This window comes from Xyrauchen texanus, chromosome 32 (genome assembly GCF_025860055.1).
Source record: "Xyrauchen texanus isolate HMW12.3.18 chromosome 32, RBS_HiC_50CHRs, whole genome shotgun sequence".
Classification (NCBI taxonomy): domain Eukaryota; kingdom Metazoa; phylum Chordata; class Actinopteri; order Cypriniformes; family Catostomidae; genus Xyrauchen; species Xyrauchen texanus.
Genome location: NC_068307.1, coordinates 21,771,377 through 21,786,592, shown reverse-complemented (window position 1 = coordinate 21,786,592; position 15,216 = coordinate 21,771,377). Strand labels below are relative to the sequence as shown.

The window sequence follows — 15,216 nt, the reverse complement described above, 5'->3', positions numbered from 1 at the left end:
TGCAGCACAAATGAACACAACACAAGGGTTAAATGGTATTCCAAAGTACTTAAAAGAATGAAGTGGTATTACCATGGTAAATATATACAAAAATCCATGTGCATGAAAATAGTTTTTATATATTCTATTTAAGGATTACACCCATTTTGTCAGTGATTTGAAATACGGATTTATAAAACACCTCATCAAATCCTTTTTCCCCCCACAAACCATGTACTGAAAAGAAGTGAAAGTTCTACACTATCTATTTCTGCAGGTGACATGCCTCTGATAATTTAGGTTTACCCCTTGCAAATAATCGGGTATTTCTCAGAATTCTGGCCTATTTCTGTCCACAGGGCGTAATTCTATTAAAAACGAATTAAATCTAATACATTTTAGTACCACTAATTAGTATAAACAAAAACAAGCCTAGACTTTTTTTATGGCTGATCTTACTTATGATTTTAACACATTTTATTGGTGTTTTGTGGTACAATATCTGTGTTTTGGTGTTGTCCGCCACCAAAGTTTTCACATGTCGTGCCATATCTCAAACATTATTTATTTATCACAGTCCAAAGTGTTGGTTTTCTTTTAGTTTATATTTGTGTTGTGTAAAATTATGACTGTTGTGCTTTTTGTTTGTAGATTTTTACCACCAACTCCGGCCACATCAACTGGCGAATCCTAAGCTGTTTCTGCTCAGCTCCTGAAGATTGCCTCTGCTTTGCCCCTGAGTCTGTGGTCCTCAACAAAGCACAGAAAAAGAAAACCACTAAGAAGAAAGAGCCATGCCAAGGAATGCTCAATACAACGCCTGAAATAACCATGTCTTTGGTGGGAGAATGGTGTGTGGTCTGTTACGAAGGGGAGGCCTACCCAGGTGTGGTCCAGGATGTCGATGAAGAGTCTGTTCAGGTGAAAACAATGTGTATCATTGGGGTTAACCGTTTTTTTTTTTGGCCTCTGAAAGAAGACATCCTGTTGTACAGGCATGGAGATTTCCTGGGGCTTGTGCCAGAGCCAAAACCAGTCACCAAGAGGCATATGATGCTTGATGTCTCTGTCTGGAATAAAGTATCGTCCATGATGGATGAGAGGATGGAAGTTTGACAAGTTTTTGTCGGTTTTGTGGAAGATTTGGTATCAATGACATGTTTGTGGTGTTTCATTTTTTTGCATTGTTGAACAAAAAGTTTAAGTAAACTGTCAGATTAGATTCTAGTTGTTTGGGATACGTAATATGACTAATGTATTTCAGTGTTTTACCTGTTCTTAACTGCCCTCCTGTTTCAATCCTGTTCACAAGGAACACAATTCCTGTTTGGTCTTCCATACTCAGATTAAACTATGTTTTGATGTTTAAACCAATTACTAACTGGTGTTTTTTTTTTTGTTGTTGGTCTGAAGTCACTTAGGCTCTTAAATTACTATAGGTTATGATCAGTGATTTGTCATCACCGCAACAAACTGTCATTACCAGAACTGCAACGTCATCACCATCACCATACATATTTTTGCCAATAAATTATGTATAAATTACAAAAACATCCTTCAATTATATATTTCTGACAATGTTGGACAGTCTAAATGATCACTGTATTAAAAAAGTTTTGATATATGGCATTCACTTAAAATAAGCTTATATTCCAAGCCAGGGTAGATTGATGAATCAGAAATGTAGATACTTAAATGACAATAATTCATCTTGCAAGTAAACATCAACAATCCCATTAAGTTCAAGATAAAATAGATTCCATGTGAAACCACAAAATGTTTTAAAAGCACTGATTTATCATTTAAATTGTATTTTTTACATGTATTCGATGATGTGATGGTAATGACACATTTACGTGACGTAGTTTAAAAAATGGCAAAAAAAAATCATAAATTCCCTTATCTTATGGTCTCAACCAAGCTCATAAGTCAAATTTGGGATTTTAATTTTCAAAATTGCAGAAACCCAATTTGGCCCTTAATCTGAGAAATGCCCAATCACTGTTTCTGAACTGAATAAGAAACGTAGTCTTTCACCATTTAATCTGTCATTTTCTGCTCTTTAATCTAACTTTTACCGAATGGAATGAGTTGACAGCTAACATGACGCTGTGACGTATGTTTCGCCGTACACCCCCTCGAGGTTGTGTTTATGGACAGATTTGCTAGAGTGCGTGCTACTCTACTCTGAGAGCTGCGCACACTAGCACACAGCAGTACCCGCGTGTGTCAATGGCGGCGGTCGCGCTTGCAGCTCTCGTGGAATCTGTTTTGGACAGGAGCGGAGCTGAAGACGAGCCCAGAAGCACCGGCTCGGAAGAGGACGCAGGGAATGCGCTGGCTGGGCCCCTCCGACTCGCCAAGCTGCCACTCTCCCGCATAAAGGCCCTGATGAAAGCTGACCCGGATGTGAGTCTGGCAAGTCAGGAGTCCGTGTTCACAATAGCCAAAGCCACGGTGAGGTGACACACAATACAAATACACAAACACATGTTCTTAAGTTAAGATTTAACTAGTAGGTCGTAAGCTCTCCGTAAAGTAATGCATAGTCGCATATTATGACGTACCTGTATGAACAGCCTTCATATTTATACACAGAAGTGTTACAAATCCATGAACTTCAATTTGGTCTTGTTATGGTTGATGTTCAAACCTTTTTTGTTCACGTAAAATACGATACGTAATAAAAGTAGATTTGCTAATATTGTAAATAACAATAATATAGAAACTGTATCTAAAATAAATGAGGGCTGATAAATACAAAATGCTGGAAAAACAGACATTTGTGATATCCTATACAGGGACGTAGTGCACCCTGCGTATACGCAGGTAGACGACGTATACCCACTTTTTATAAGTCTGCATTGCGTATACCCACTTCTAAATCCCCTCTGGTGCGCATCATTCAGTGTCCTGCATTAGCCAAAAACATTCAGCTAATACAATCGCAGTGTTTCCCATTAATTTTGCCCCGCCACGGTCTCATAATGAACCAAATTTTTTTTTTACACTTCTCATCTAAAATATTTTTGCACTTCTCAGTCTCATAATAACATCAAATCAAATGTTGTGTTTTACGCTCTCTCTCGAGCGCCAGTCAGTAGTTCCTCGCCCGTTGCTGTAAACTCACACACTCGCAGATATGCGCTGGAGAATTCCCTCCGTTATTTGGTTGAGGACGACGACAAATCTTTGAGGTAAGTAACGTTAACTCAGCCTTCTACATTGCGAATAATTATCTCACATATGCGAGTAAATTACTCACTCTGAGACCAAAAAAACGTCTGTTATTAGCCACTGGCAACAAGTAAAGTGAGGCATAATAAAATGATGCCGCACTTTCAATAATGAAATTAACATTTCACTCGCCAGTGATAGAGTTGTGTAGTTTCGAACACCGAGTCCCTTTTACTGAATACAAACAGTTGAATCTGGATTCAGCCTAGTCTTTCCCTGCATGTTGTCTGATGAGCGCGGGAAAAAGCAATTGTGTCATTCAGAGGTGAAGTTGAATCACTTCTCAAGCGTTCCGATGTGCATGCCGTCTACAGAGACTTTCGCCAAACTCCCGTGAAAAATAAACAAGGTATAAACTTGTTCATTTTGTAAACGCAACGGTCTACAGTTTCAATTAACGGCCATGTAATGCAAGTGAGGTTTATTCACGCAGTGCAGCAGTGAGACAGAGCAGATGTCCTGCTCTATTTCTGTGGAGATGATCAAATGCAAGAAACACAATCTCAAAGTCTTCCTTCATGAGAAATAAGGGCTTGTGAGTTAATCAGAGAGCCTTAAAATAATGTATGAAAGTGAAGAATTTAAGGCAGAAATATTTTACTATTGCACAATACAATACAATATAATTGTTGTACAGGTTGGCTGGGTCATAGTGAGTTTGTATGGAAATTAATCGTCATATTCGTGAAACACCTAAAACAGGCAACTAAACATCATAATCACATTTATTTGTTTGATAATTAATTGTCAGCCCCTAATTTTCATTATTAGGTTCCCACCTTGTGAATTTTTTGTTAACAATATGAAATTTCAAACAGTGACAACAGCTTGTCTCATTAGTAAAAATGCAATTTCATGACATCATAAAAATTGATATAATGTGAAATTTGTACATTAAAAAAAAAAGCTAAAATGTGATTACATTGATAAAGCAAAATCAAATAAAAATTACAATATACTATATTGTGTGAATATATATGAAGATGCCCCCTCTCTCAGTTTGCTTAATATATCTTTTAGTTACATTGTGCTTACATGTGGTCAAACGTATGGCAAGTAAAAACAAAAATGTACTATCCAATGACGATTTTTTTTCTCCAACATGATCGTAGAGGGTTGTTCACTAACATTAAATGTATTCACTGCATTTATACACTACTCGACACACAATTTATCATCCACAGTGTACAAGAGCAAACAGATAATATTACTGCTGAAGTTAGCATCATGATGATTATCAATTTAACGTTAGCATTACTAAGTTAATTGGCATAACATTACACCGCTTATGCCTTCACTAGCTAGCTATCGTTAGCAGTCTGAGGTAACATTAAAAGATAAAAAGCTGAAACTGACATCCCTAGTTTGTACACTGCTTTTCAGAATGGTTAGAGCATGAAATTGTTAAAGCTACAGTAGGTAATATTTATTCATTGAAAAAGAAATGTCTATATAAACATATATATGTTTAACATATATATGTCTAAAAAAATAAATAAATAAATATTTACATTTCTTGTTGCACTTAAATCTGTTTGGTGTACTATTCTGATGATAGTGAAACTTTGTAATATGGCACTTTTTGTACCACTGTCTCCCTAAGATGATTCGCTGATGTTCTTCCTCTTTTGTAAGTCACTTTGGATAAAAGCGTCTGCCAAATGAATAAATGTAAAATGTAAATGTAAATAAACATGGTGTCTTGTTAAATGAGGCCCTGTGAGAGATTAGTTAGCACCACAGACTCTAGCGCTGAGTGAAAATTGTGGGTCAGGTAGTGTCAATCCAGCGAATTTTAGCCAATCGCTTTTGGCGAGGCAGGCCTTTTCTCTGTTTGTGAACAGCTGCCAATAAAACCCTGGCTGGAGGTGAAGAGCATCATGTATATGGGGAAGAATTGGGGGTGCTGTTTCTCAATTCAGTTTATTTCAAAGTTGCCTACTGCAACTGTTAAGCAAAACTGTTTACAAGAGCACAACACTAGCCTCTTTATTTTGCTCTCAAAGTGCACCAGATGGAAGTATTTAACTTTAAAATGTAAAAAAATTTCTTATGGGGGAGTATGCCCCCGAACACCCCTAGAGGGTCGGAGTTCCACCCCCCATAGTCTCACAAAATCCCGTGGGAAACATTGCAATCGCATGTGAATAAATGCAAATATACCCTAAAAACACCCAGTAAAGACTGCCGTAGACTACCTGCAAGGTTAGAGAATAGTTGTCCAAATTTCATGTGCATATGGACTACGGAATAGTTCACGCAAAATTCACAATTATGTAGTTGTCTCTTCCTATAGTCTTTGGGCCAGTTTTGATTGCAAAATATGCACCTCTTCTGTGGCTAATATTAATTTCTTAATCATCCTTACTCCGTGAAGTCAAGCAGCAGAAGTTAAGTGCCCATTTTGAGGTGAACTAAATATGCAAGACTACAGGTGAAACTCGAAAAATTAGAATATCGTGCAAAAGTTCATTAATTTCAGTAATTCAACTTAAAAGGTGAAACTAATATATTATATAGACTCATTACAAGCAAAGTAAGATATTTCAAGCCTTTATTTGATATAATTTTTATGATTATGGCTTACAGCTTATGAAAACCCCAAATTCAGAATCTCAGAAAATTAGAATATTACATGAAATCAATAAAAAAAGGATTTTAAATACAGAAATGTCGGCCCTCTGAAAAGTATAATCATGCATATGTACTCAGTACTTGGTTTGGGCCCCTTTTGCATTAATTACTGCCTCAATGCGGCGTGGCATGGATGCTATCAGCCTGTGGCACTGCTGAGCTGTTATGGAAGACCAAGATGCTTCAATAGCGGCCTTCAGCTCTTCTGCATTGTTTGGTCTCATGTCTCTCATCTTTCTCTTAGCAATGCCCCATAGATTCTCTATGGGGTTCAGGTCAGGCGAGTTTGCTGGCCAATCAAGCACAGTAATACCATGGTCATTGAACCAGGTTTTGGTACTTTTGGCAGTGTGGGCAGGTGCCAAGTCCTGCTGGAAAATGAAGTCAGCATCTCCATAAAGCTTGTCTGCTGAAGGAAGCATGAAGTGCTCTAAAATGTCCCGGTAGACGGCTGCATTGACTCTGGACTTAATAAAGCACAGTGGACCAACATCAGCCGATGACATGGCTCCCCAAACCAACACAGACTGTGGAAACTTCACACTGGACTTCAAGCATCTTGGATTGTGTGCCTCTCCATTCTTCCTCCAGACTCTGGGACCTTGGTTTCCAAATGAGATGCAAAATTTGCTCTCATCAGAAAAGAGGACTTTGGACCACTGAGCAACAGACCAGTTCTTTTTTCTTTAGCCCAGGTAAGACGTTTGACATTTGAAGCCCATGTCCAGGACCCGTCTGTGTGTGGTGGCTCTTGATGCAGTAACTCCAGCCTCAGTCCACTCCTTGTGAAGCTCCCACACACATTTGAATGGCCTTTTCCTGACAATCCTCTCCAGGCTACGGTCATCCCTGCTGCTTGTGCACCTTTTTCTTCCACACTTTTCCCTTCCACTTAACTTTCTATTAATGTGCTTTGATACAGCACTTTGAGAACATCCAACTTCTTTTGCAATTACCTTTTGAGGCTTTCCCTAATTGTGGAGGGTGTCAATGACGGTTTTCTGCACAACTGTCAGGTCAGCAGTCTTCCCCATGATTGTGAATTCAACTGAACCAGACTGAGAGACCATTTAAAGGCTCAGGAACCCTTTGCAGGTGTTTAGCTGATTAGAGTGTGACACTTTGAGCCTACAATACTGAACCTTTTCACAATATTCTAATTTTCTGAGATTCTGAATTTGGGGTTTTCATAAGCTGTAAGCCATAATCATCAAAATTATATCAAATAAAGGCTTGAAATATCTTACTTTGCTTGTAATGAGTCTATATAATATATTAGTTTCACCTTTTAAGTTGAATTACTGAAATTAATGAACTTTTGCACGATATTCTAATTTTTCGAGTTTCACCTGTACATGTCTCTGTTTATAACACAGGATATTCATCCTTTGCTGGGCCGCTTTAAAAATAAATGGGGGGCATAAATTAAGAGTATACCCACTTCTCCAGGCACCACTACACCACTGATCCTATATATAATTTGAATGTGTTGAAACTTGACACCGGGCAATACATCCTAAAAACTGCACCATTAGATCTGTTTCATGCTAAAGAGATGCTAAAGTACATCTCTCTCTGTCTCTCTCTCTCTCTCTCTCTCTCTCTCTCTCTCTCTCTCTCTCTTTCTCTTTCTCTCGTAAATGTCAACATCATAATGTAAGTTGAAATGATTGATGCCTGTTACGCAAAACATGAGCTCATTGATGTCATACAATTTCAGTCTGCTTTTTTATTCCATCAGTTATGCCTGGTCGGAGGCTTCCGTAAATATTTAGTTTATACGTAGGGTTACGTCTTACCTAAGTTTAATGGTGCAACGCTCAAATATTTAGTGGTGCGTAAATTGTGACTTAGTGCCCATTTAAGTTCTAACTTGTGCACAGCTGGTGCAACCAGCCCCGGATGAACATCTCACTTTATTAAGTTTCAATTGTCTATCTGCCTGAACAACTATAGACAGTTTCATATCTATCTATAATTGTGTAGTTCTGTCTGGCTTTTAAATAGATGTACAGACAGAAAACAGTTTTATATCTATCTACTCCAGTCCTTTATATAATGTATTAATTTATTGCATGCATAATTTAATAAAGGAATTATATTGATATTTGAATTTGTGTATTTTCAATAAAAGTGTTTTAAGTTATGCTTCTGGAGAACCTGATGTACAGGTAATGTTTCTGGATTCAAAATAGGCAGTATATGTTGATATCTAAATATTGCACTGCTTGTGCCTATTCACTATATCTCAGTTCGCAAGACAACATTCATTCTTTTTTTGCCCACAGGAACTTTTTGTAGAAATTATCGCAAAGGACTCTCTTGTTTATGCACAACAGGGAAAGAGAAAAACGCTACAACGAAAAGACTTGGGTGTGTTGAAATATGAATTTTGAAAATGGTTCAAAAATAATTTAAACTAGAAACATCAGTGAGTTAATGATTGTATTGTTAATTAATTGATGAGTTAATGATTTGTGCCTTTTCTCTTTGGCAGACAATGCTATTGAAGCATTAGATGAATTAGCATTTTTAGAAAGTAAGCAAGCCATAATTTTATGTTATTTCCAGCTGGAAATAGTGTAAAAGTGAGGGAGAGAGTTATAGATCTTTCTGATTGCCTTCATTGCTTTCCTTCGTTTCTCATCTTCTAAGAATGTCGAAGCCATTTTTTACTTGTATTCTCTGCAGATTCATTGAATGTAAATTGCCAAGGAGCCAAGAAAAGGGGTTTTGCAGATCATATTTTTGTTATATATCATTATTAACACGTTGTCTATGTATGTATGTATGGTTGCTGTCTGTTTAAATGAATTTGACTGGGTTTAAGTTTCACATGGTAACATGGTTGCCCATGTTAACGTGGTACATTGATTTGAATGGGAACTAGCGATTAAACTTGTCAGAGCAGTAAAACGCATGTGGAAGTCTTTTATTTGCAACATTAAAGCATCATATGTGTCAACATATATATGAAAAAGAAAATACAATAGCTTGGTAAAGTTGGCAAAATAATTGACTAATTTAATTAGAAGGCTTATTGGTCTAGTGATAGTGTGATGGTTAACTGCAAACAGACCTGGGTTCAATTCCCCTGTGAGCATCTGCATTTTTATTTAAATTGTGATAACAGCATCTTTTATATTTCAAAGGTTCTGTGAATGACAACGTCGTATGTTTATGACTACCCATGACACTGCCAGAAGATGATATTTCAGAACAGTGCATATTTTTGGTGGAGAGTAAGAACAAAGGCCAAACTGACCAATGGGTAAGAATAAAGGATACTCTGAGAAAGTTGTCCAGAAACATAATGGTTTTGTTTGTTTGGCAAAATCTTAAGATTTTCAATCTTAAACCTTAAAATTGTTTGACAGTTTTAAAAAGCCTGTTAACTTTGGAGAATATAGTTCATATTTTTTATCTTTCAATTGAACCATTCTCAGAACTGTCTGTGAGATCCAGTATCAATTTGGATTGATCGATTTATAACAATATAATGTATGTGTGTTTCACAAAATTATTTTACAACATTATAATCTGCGGCTAAGCTATAAATGTATTCTGTTTGATCGGGATTTGAACCGGGCCGCTCTGTGCATGACCAGTGAACTTACTGCTGGACCAGTATCCAAAATCAGATTACTCATTTACTTTGATAATCTTTAATGGTAGGAGAAAGTTACTCAAACTATTATGGTTAATCAAGCCATTTATTCATTGTAAAGAAATAAAAGCAATTTAAAATATATTCTTGACAAATGTCAATGTAAAGCAGTTCAATGAAAGGAGGAGGCGAGAACCGGCCTGGCGATATAAACAATATTTTAATGATTAACTTAAACAAAAGACAAACATGACAGACATGTCCGTAAATGACCTCTGTCTCTCTCTCTCTCTCGCACCACCTTCCGCAATCGGCCTTTATCCCTCTCTGAGGCTTAATTAGCCTGATAAGGGACCGGGTGTGTATAATCACGGCCCGGCCTCGCCCTCCGCCCTGTCACATTCCTCCCTCGTTCTCTCAGGCAGGGGAGCCCCCGGCGTGCCCTAAGCCCATCTGCCGGCAGGTCATCCCCATCTACCTGGATGAGGGAAACAGAAATATAAAAAATGGGGGGTTACTTCCTGTAACAGTGTAGTACCCCCCAAAATAACACTATAAAATTTAAACGAAAGGGAAAAGGCACACACGGATCAGAGAGAGAGAGGTGAGAGAGATGAAAAAAACACTTAATCGCCAGTTCTCCGATACGCCGTAGCTTGTTCCTCGGCCACTCCTCCACCCTCTAACGGATGACAGCCACATGTCTCCGGGCGGATTGGAGGCAGACCTCCAGCCCCTGGCAGACGGAACGCCACGCCGCGTTCTCGGGGAACAGAAGGGGTCTCCCCCACCCCTGGCAGCGGTTCTCCCACTCCAGGTGTTCGGCAGCGAGCCCCTTCTCCCCTCGCGGTCAGCGGCCATTCCTCCGCTTCCAGGCGGCCTGACTCCTCCGTCCCCCTGCAGACGGCCGTGGCTCTCGGAGGCTTAATTAGCCTGATAACGGACTGGGTGTATATAATCATGACCCGGCCCCGCCCTGTCACAGTCAGCTTATGATGCTTTAATGTTCCAAATAAAAGACCTCAACATATGTAGTGCTCTGACAAATGTAATTGCCAGTTCCCCATCTGTCGCTCACTTCGATGTTGTGTCGAAGAAGCGACACTAGGAGTCTCTCTTGAGTGCCTTTTGCATCTCTGATCTCATTTCTGAGAAAAGGCCAATGAGAAATTGGCAGACAGAATTTGCATGTTCCGCCCCCGGACATATGGGTATAAAGGAGGGGAAATGCATCTGTTTCATTCAGAAAGTTTCTTCGGAGCCGATGGTTGTGTATGCAGCGAGCTGCGAGTCACACACTATTCCTCTCATCTCTGAGCGATTGCTGTTGGATCTACGGTGCATATCAGCGGCTTTCTCCCTTCTCTGCACGGCAGTGCAGTTTGCCCCTGGGCGCTTTGACAGTGCAACTAAAAGAGTTGATTTTCCCTTAAAGAGTTATTTCGCTAAAAGAGCAATAACACAGCTGCCGTTGAATGTCCTTTTCAGGACGCGTCTTTATAAAGATGCCTTTACGCCCCTGTGTAGTTCCTGGATGCGGTAGAGTGCCCCCCAAGCTTGATGAGCTGCAACGGCGAGCAGTCCGGCGTCTGACGCAGATGACTCAACTGGGCGTAACAGCCCACGGGTACACGGCGGTCCCCCAGGTGGACCGAGCGGTTGCGATCCACCTGTGCCCCGAGAACGCCACCACCTGGCGGGGCCTCCCTGTGCTCCCTTCCAAGGCCTGTAGGATGACGTCTTCACTAACCTCTAGAGCCTGCAGTCCCACTGGACAGGCCGCTTCCGCCCTGCATGCCATGTCCCTCCTGCAAGTCCACCAGGCCAAGGAACTTAAAGATCTGCACTTGGGTAGTCCTAATCCCGACGTGCTGCAGGAACTGCGCTCAGCGACTGACCTCGCCCTCAGGTCCATGATGGTCACAGAGACCGTAGACCTGTTCGCCTCCCGAGAGACATCCCACTGCCCACTCTAGTAGGCCCGAACAGAGGCTCCCCTCGGGGCAGACGCAATAACACACAGCTGGCCCACGGGACTGCGCAAGTACGCATTTCCCCCAGTGAGCCTTCTTGCACAGGTGCTGTGCAAGGTCAGGAAGGACAAGGAACAATTCACTCTAATGGCTCCTTATTGGCCCACTTGGAACTGTCCCCTTGTGAGCGGACCTGCATCTCCCTTGGGCAGTCCTCACGGACCCCCGGTTGCAGTGTTTGTAGCAACTCCTCCCACCCAATGAAGTAGGATCTACCACCGTGCCATTCTTCACTTGTGACCTAAAAGCCCATGTGATGTATTTCACCACACTTTACCTCCCCCAGTATGGGCAGGTTTGGTCTCCGCAGGGTCTTTTCCCCCTGAAAGAATAGGAACTGGGTAAGATCACCTTCCCCGATGTGTATTGATAGCGTTAAGATGGCCCCAGCCCCTTTAACTCTATGCGAGAAACAGAGAGAGAAAAGGCGCGGCCTGCTCCCATGCTTGGCACGTCGCCTTGTTCAACCCTGTCGGGGGTAAAGAACCAGAAGGCTCTCGATTTTATGGGGCATGAGGGAAGGGTACGTGCAGTCTGACACAGCTGGTCACTTTGGAACATAAATTACCTGTCCGCTCCTGTGTCAGCAGTACATGTACACGGCTCGGTGCATGGTGTGATTTAAATTGGACTCCTAATGTCGCTTCTTCGATACAACGTTGAATGTTACGAATATAACCTCTGTTTCCTGATGGAGGGAACGAGACGTCATGTCCTCTCGGCCATGTTGCTGAACCGAGCCACTGTTGCAACCGAATCATTTTCGGCTCCTCAGAAAAGTCCTGAATGAAACAGATGCATTTCCCCTCCTTTATACCCGTATGTCCGGGGGCGGGACATGAAAATGCTGTCTGCCAATTTCTCATTGGCCTTTTCTCATAGATCAGAGATGCAAAAGGCACTCAAGAGAGACCTACATCTCGTTCCCTCCATCGGGGAATGGAGGGTACATCCGTAACTTAGATGTTTCCATTCAAACCATTGTCCCATATTAACATGGAAACCGTTAAAAGCTCTTAAACTGTAAAATTCATTAGAACAAACATCAATGAAATAGCTCGGTTTAATAATGATACCAAAAATTTTTACAATTTACAAAACGTCTTCTCTTGGCTCCTTGGCAATTCACATTGAACGAATCTGCTGAAAATGCAAGTAAAAGTATTCACATGCGCGCGCACATCCCCAGTATTGATCCCCAGACGATCCATAACACTGGTCCTACCCCATTTGGCACCCTAGGCGAGACCCTCCAGTCACAATGGTATTCCATCCATGCTACCCTCACTGTTTTTGCCAAATACCTATCTAACAAACAGTAAAAGTAGTTTGGTAGTAAGGCACATTCAGTACACGTTCCATGGAGGTACATGTTCCATGGAGGGCGACACAGATTGGACACATGCTTAAATTGGCTCGGTTTATTGGTGCACCCGAAGCGATGGTGCTAGGTGGTCACCTATGTAGCTGAACCATTAAATATATTATCCTTTAAAGAGAAGTTAACATCCATTTTAGGAGTACATGATAGGAGGAACAAAGATAATTTTTCTGTGTTAAAATACTTTTTACTATCTCAACTTAAAGGAATAGTTCAAGCAAATTCTGTCATCATGCTGTCACACTTATGTTGTTGTTATGACTTTGTTTCTTCCATAAAACAAATCAAGATGTTAGGAATTTTTAGCCTCAGTTACCATTCAATTTCACTTGTCTTTTCACATCTTTTTTCCATGCAGTGAAGGTCAAAAGTGTCAAAAGCTGTCATTCTGCCTAACATTTGTTGTGTCTCACAAATGAATAAATGTTTTAAAGGAATAGTTCACCCTAAAAGGAAAATTCTCTCATAATTTACTCACCCTCATTCTATCCCAGATGTGAATGACTTTATTTTGCAGAACACAAATTGCAAGTCCTTACAATGCATGTGAATGCATATCAACATTTTGAAGCTCCAAAAACGCACAAAGGCAAATGACTCCAATGATTAAATCTCTAAAATGTCTTTAGAAATGATATGATGAGTGTGGTTGAGAAATTAATATTCCCTTTTTACTAAAACTTTAAATTTTCATTATTCACATTCTCTTGAGTTCATCTGTTTTTTGCCGTTAGCATTCTTTCTGCATATCGCCACCTACTGGGTAGGGTGATGAAATAAGAAACAAATCAGAGGGATAAAGGAAATAAATAAATAAATCATATTTGCACAACAGCCCCATTGGTGGCGATATGCACAAATGTCAATCACCAAAAAAGACGACCTCTTGTGGACGTGCATAGGAGGGCTGATAAAACGAGAAATTTATAGGAAAAAGTGACTTAAATATTGATCTGTTTCTCTCTCACACCTATCATATTCTGAAGACATGAATTGAACCACTGAAGTACTTTTATGCTGCCTTTATTTGCTTTTTGAGGTTTACTGTTTTGGACCCTGTTCACTTGAATTGTATGGACCTACAGAGCGGAGACATTCTTCTAAAAATCTTTGTGTTCAGCAGAAGGAAAATAAAGTCATACATGTCTTGGATGGCATGAGGGTGGGGAAATAATGAGAGGATTTCCATTTTTGGATGGACAATTCCTTTATTATGCTTTGTTTTTATTAAAAAAAATTTTTTTTTAAAAAACTGTGCCTCTGTGGTGTTTTCATAGCATGCTCCATTTATTTCAGAATCCTGACCAGCCCAACACCGCAACATTGACATCACTAATGATGTTATGTTGGGGCAGGACTATCTGTGTGTGTGTCAGCCAATGGTAGACAGGACATGTCAGGGCCTTTTTTTTCTTTGCGATTTTTGTTTGGTACTGATTGAGTGGAAATGACAAACTGCAGCTTTAAATTCATCTGCTTGTTTTTCTCTGTATCACTGTCATATAGGTATTCTGGATTGACAGGACCAGCTCAGATAAAGACTGTTACCGAGCTCTGAAGGTCCTTTTTTTCGGTTTGTTTCATTTGTTTCATTTTGAAATTGGTTTGTTCAGAAGTTGTGTGATTATTAAAGTTGGAAAGTGCTGATTGTATTTTTCAGTATGATAAGATTCATATAACTGTGATGTTTAAATAAAAGTGAGGTTCTTATATAATTACTTCAGTGTTATGTTTTCATTTGACTTGCTCAGCAAAAATGTTTAGCATCTGCACATTTGTAGTGTATTTTGGCCAAGACCCTCCCATCTAGACAGGACGAGACCATCTGGCTGACAAGTAAAGTGACTAATAAGAGTTCAGTTTGTTTTTTACTATGGCTGTCGATTTAACACATTAATTCAGTGTGATTAATTTTACAAAACATTTATGCAATTAATCGCATGCCCACGGACCATAATAAGGAAGATTCCTGAGAAATGCATGCTTGTAGTACCACCTGTTTACTCCAGAGGGCAGTAAGTGAAATTTCAGCTGTATGAGCAACGCACAGTTTATACAGTGAAGAAAACACTTCAGTAGGCAGAACAACACAAATATGCATTACGTTCTTGCGTTCAAAAAAATCGAAGGAACGCAAATACGATCTAAGGTATCTCAAGATGTGTTTAAAGTTTAAACTATATTTAACTTCACACAGTGATCTAAACATTTTGTTTATGACGCAACACACCCGAGAGGTGTAAATTGACGGGCCCTTAAACAAGCCCTCATAATAAATCTCCAACTGATTGACAAATTCACTTGTGTAATGGATTGCTGTGAACTGTGTGCCAATGATTGACTTA

At 39.9% G+C, this 15,216-nt stretch overlaps 1 protein-coding gene across 3 annotated transcripts; it reads left to right on the top strand.

The window, feature by feature from the left end:
- The first annotated feature begins 2,189 nt into the window (after nt 1–2,189).
- On the top strand, nt 2,190–14,569 carry LOC127626295 (DNA polymerase epsilon subunit 4-like). Of its 3 annotated transcripts, XM_052101993.1 has the most exons (3): nt 2,190–2,436; nt 8,139–8,223; nt 14,378–14,569. In XM_052101993.1, exons 1-3 carry the CDS (start codon nt 2,212–2,214, stop codon nt 14,389–14,391), a joined length of 324 nt encoding a protein of 107 aa, XP_051957953.1. In that variant the 5' UTR covers nt 2,190–2,211; the 3' UTR covers nt 14,392–14,569. The 3 variants fall into 3 exon arrangements, 2 of the variants coding, with proteins under 2 accessions (XP_051957953.1, XP_051957952.1); XR_007968434.1 differs by lacking the exons at nt 8,139–8,223; nt 14,378–14,569 and adding an exon at nt 9,003–9,108; XM_052101992.1 differs by lacking the exon at nt 8,139–8,223.
- Nucleotides 14,570–15,216: the final 647 nt, after the last annotated feature.

Bases quoted from the DNA above. Each gene is read 5' to 3' on its own strand.
- LOC127626295 (XM_052101992.1), top strand. From the start codon at position 2,212: ATGGCGGCGGTCGCGCTTGCAGCTCTCGTGGAATCTGTTTTGGACAGG. The intron at 2,437-14,377 runs GTGAGGTGACAC...ACTGTCATATAG, and splicing joins TCACAATAGCCAAAGCCACG to GTATTCTGGATTGACAGGAC.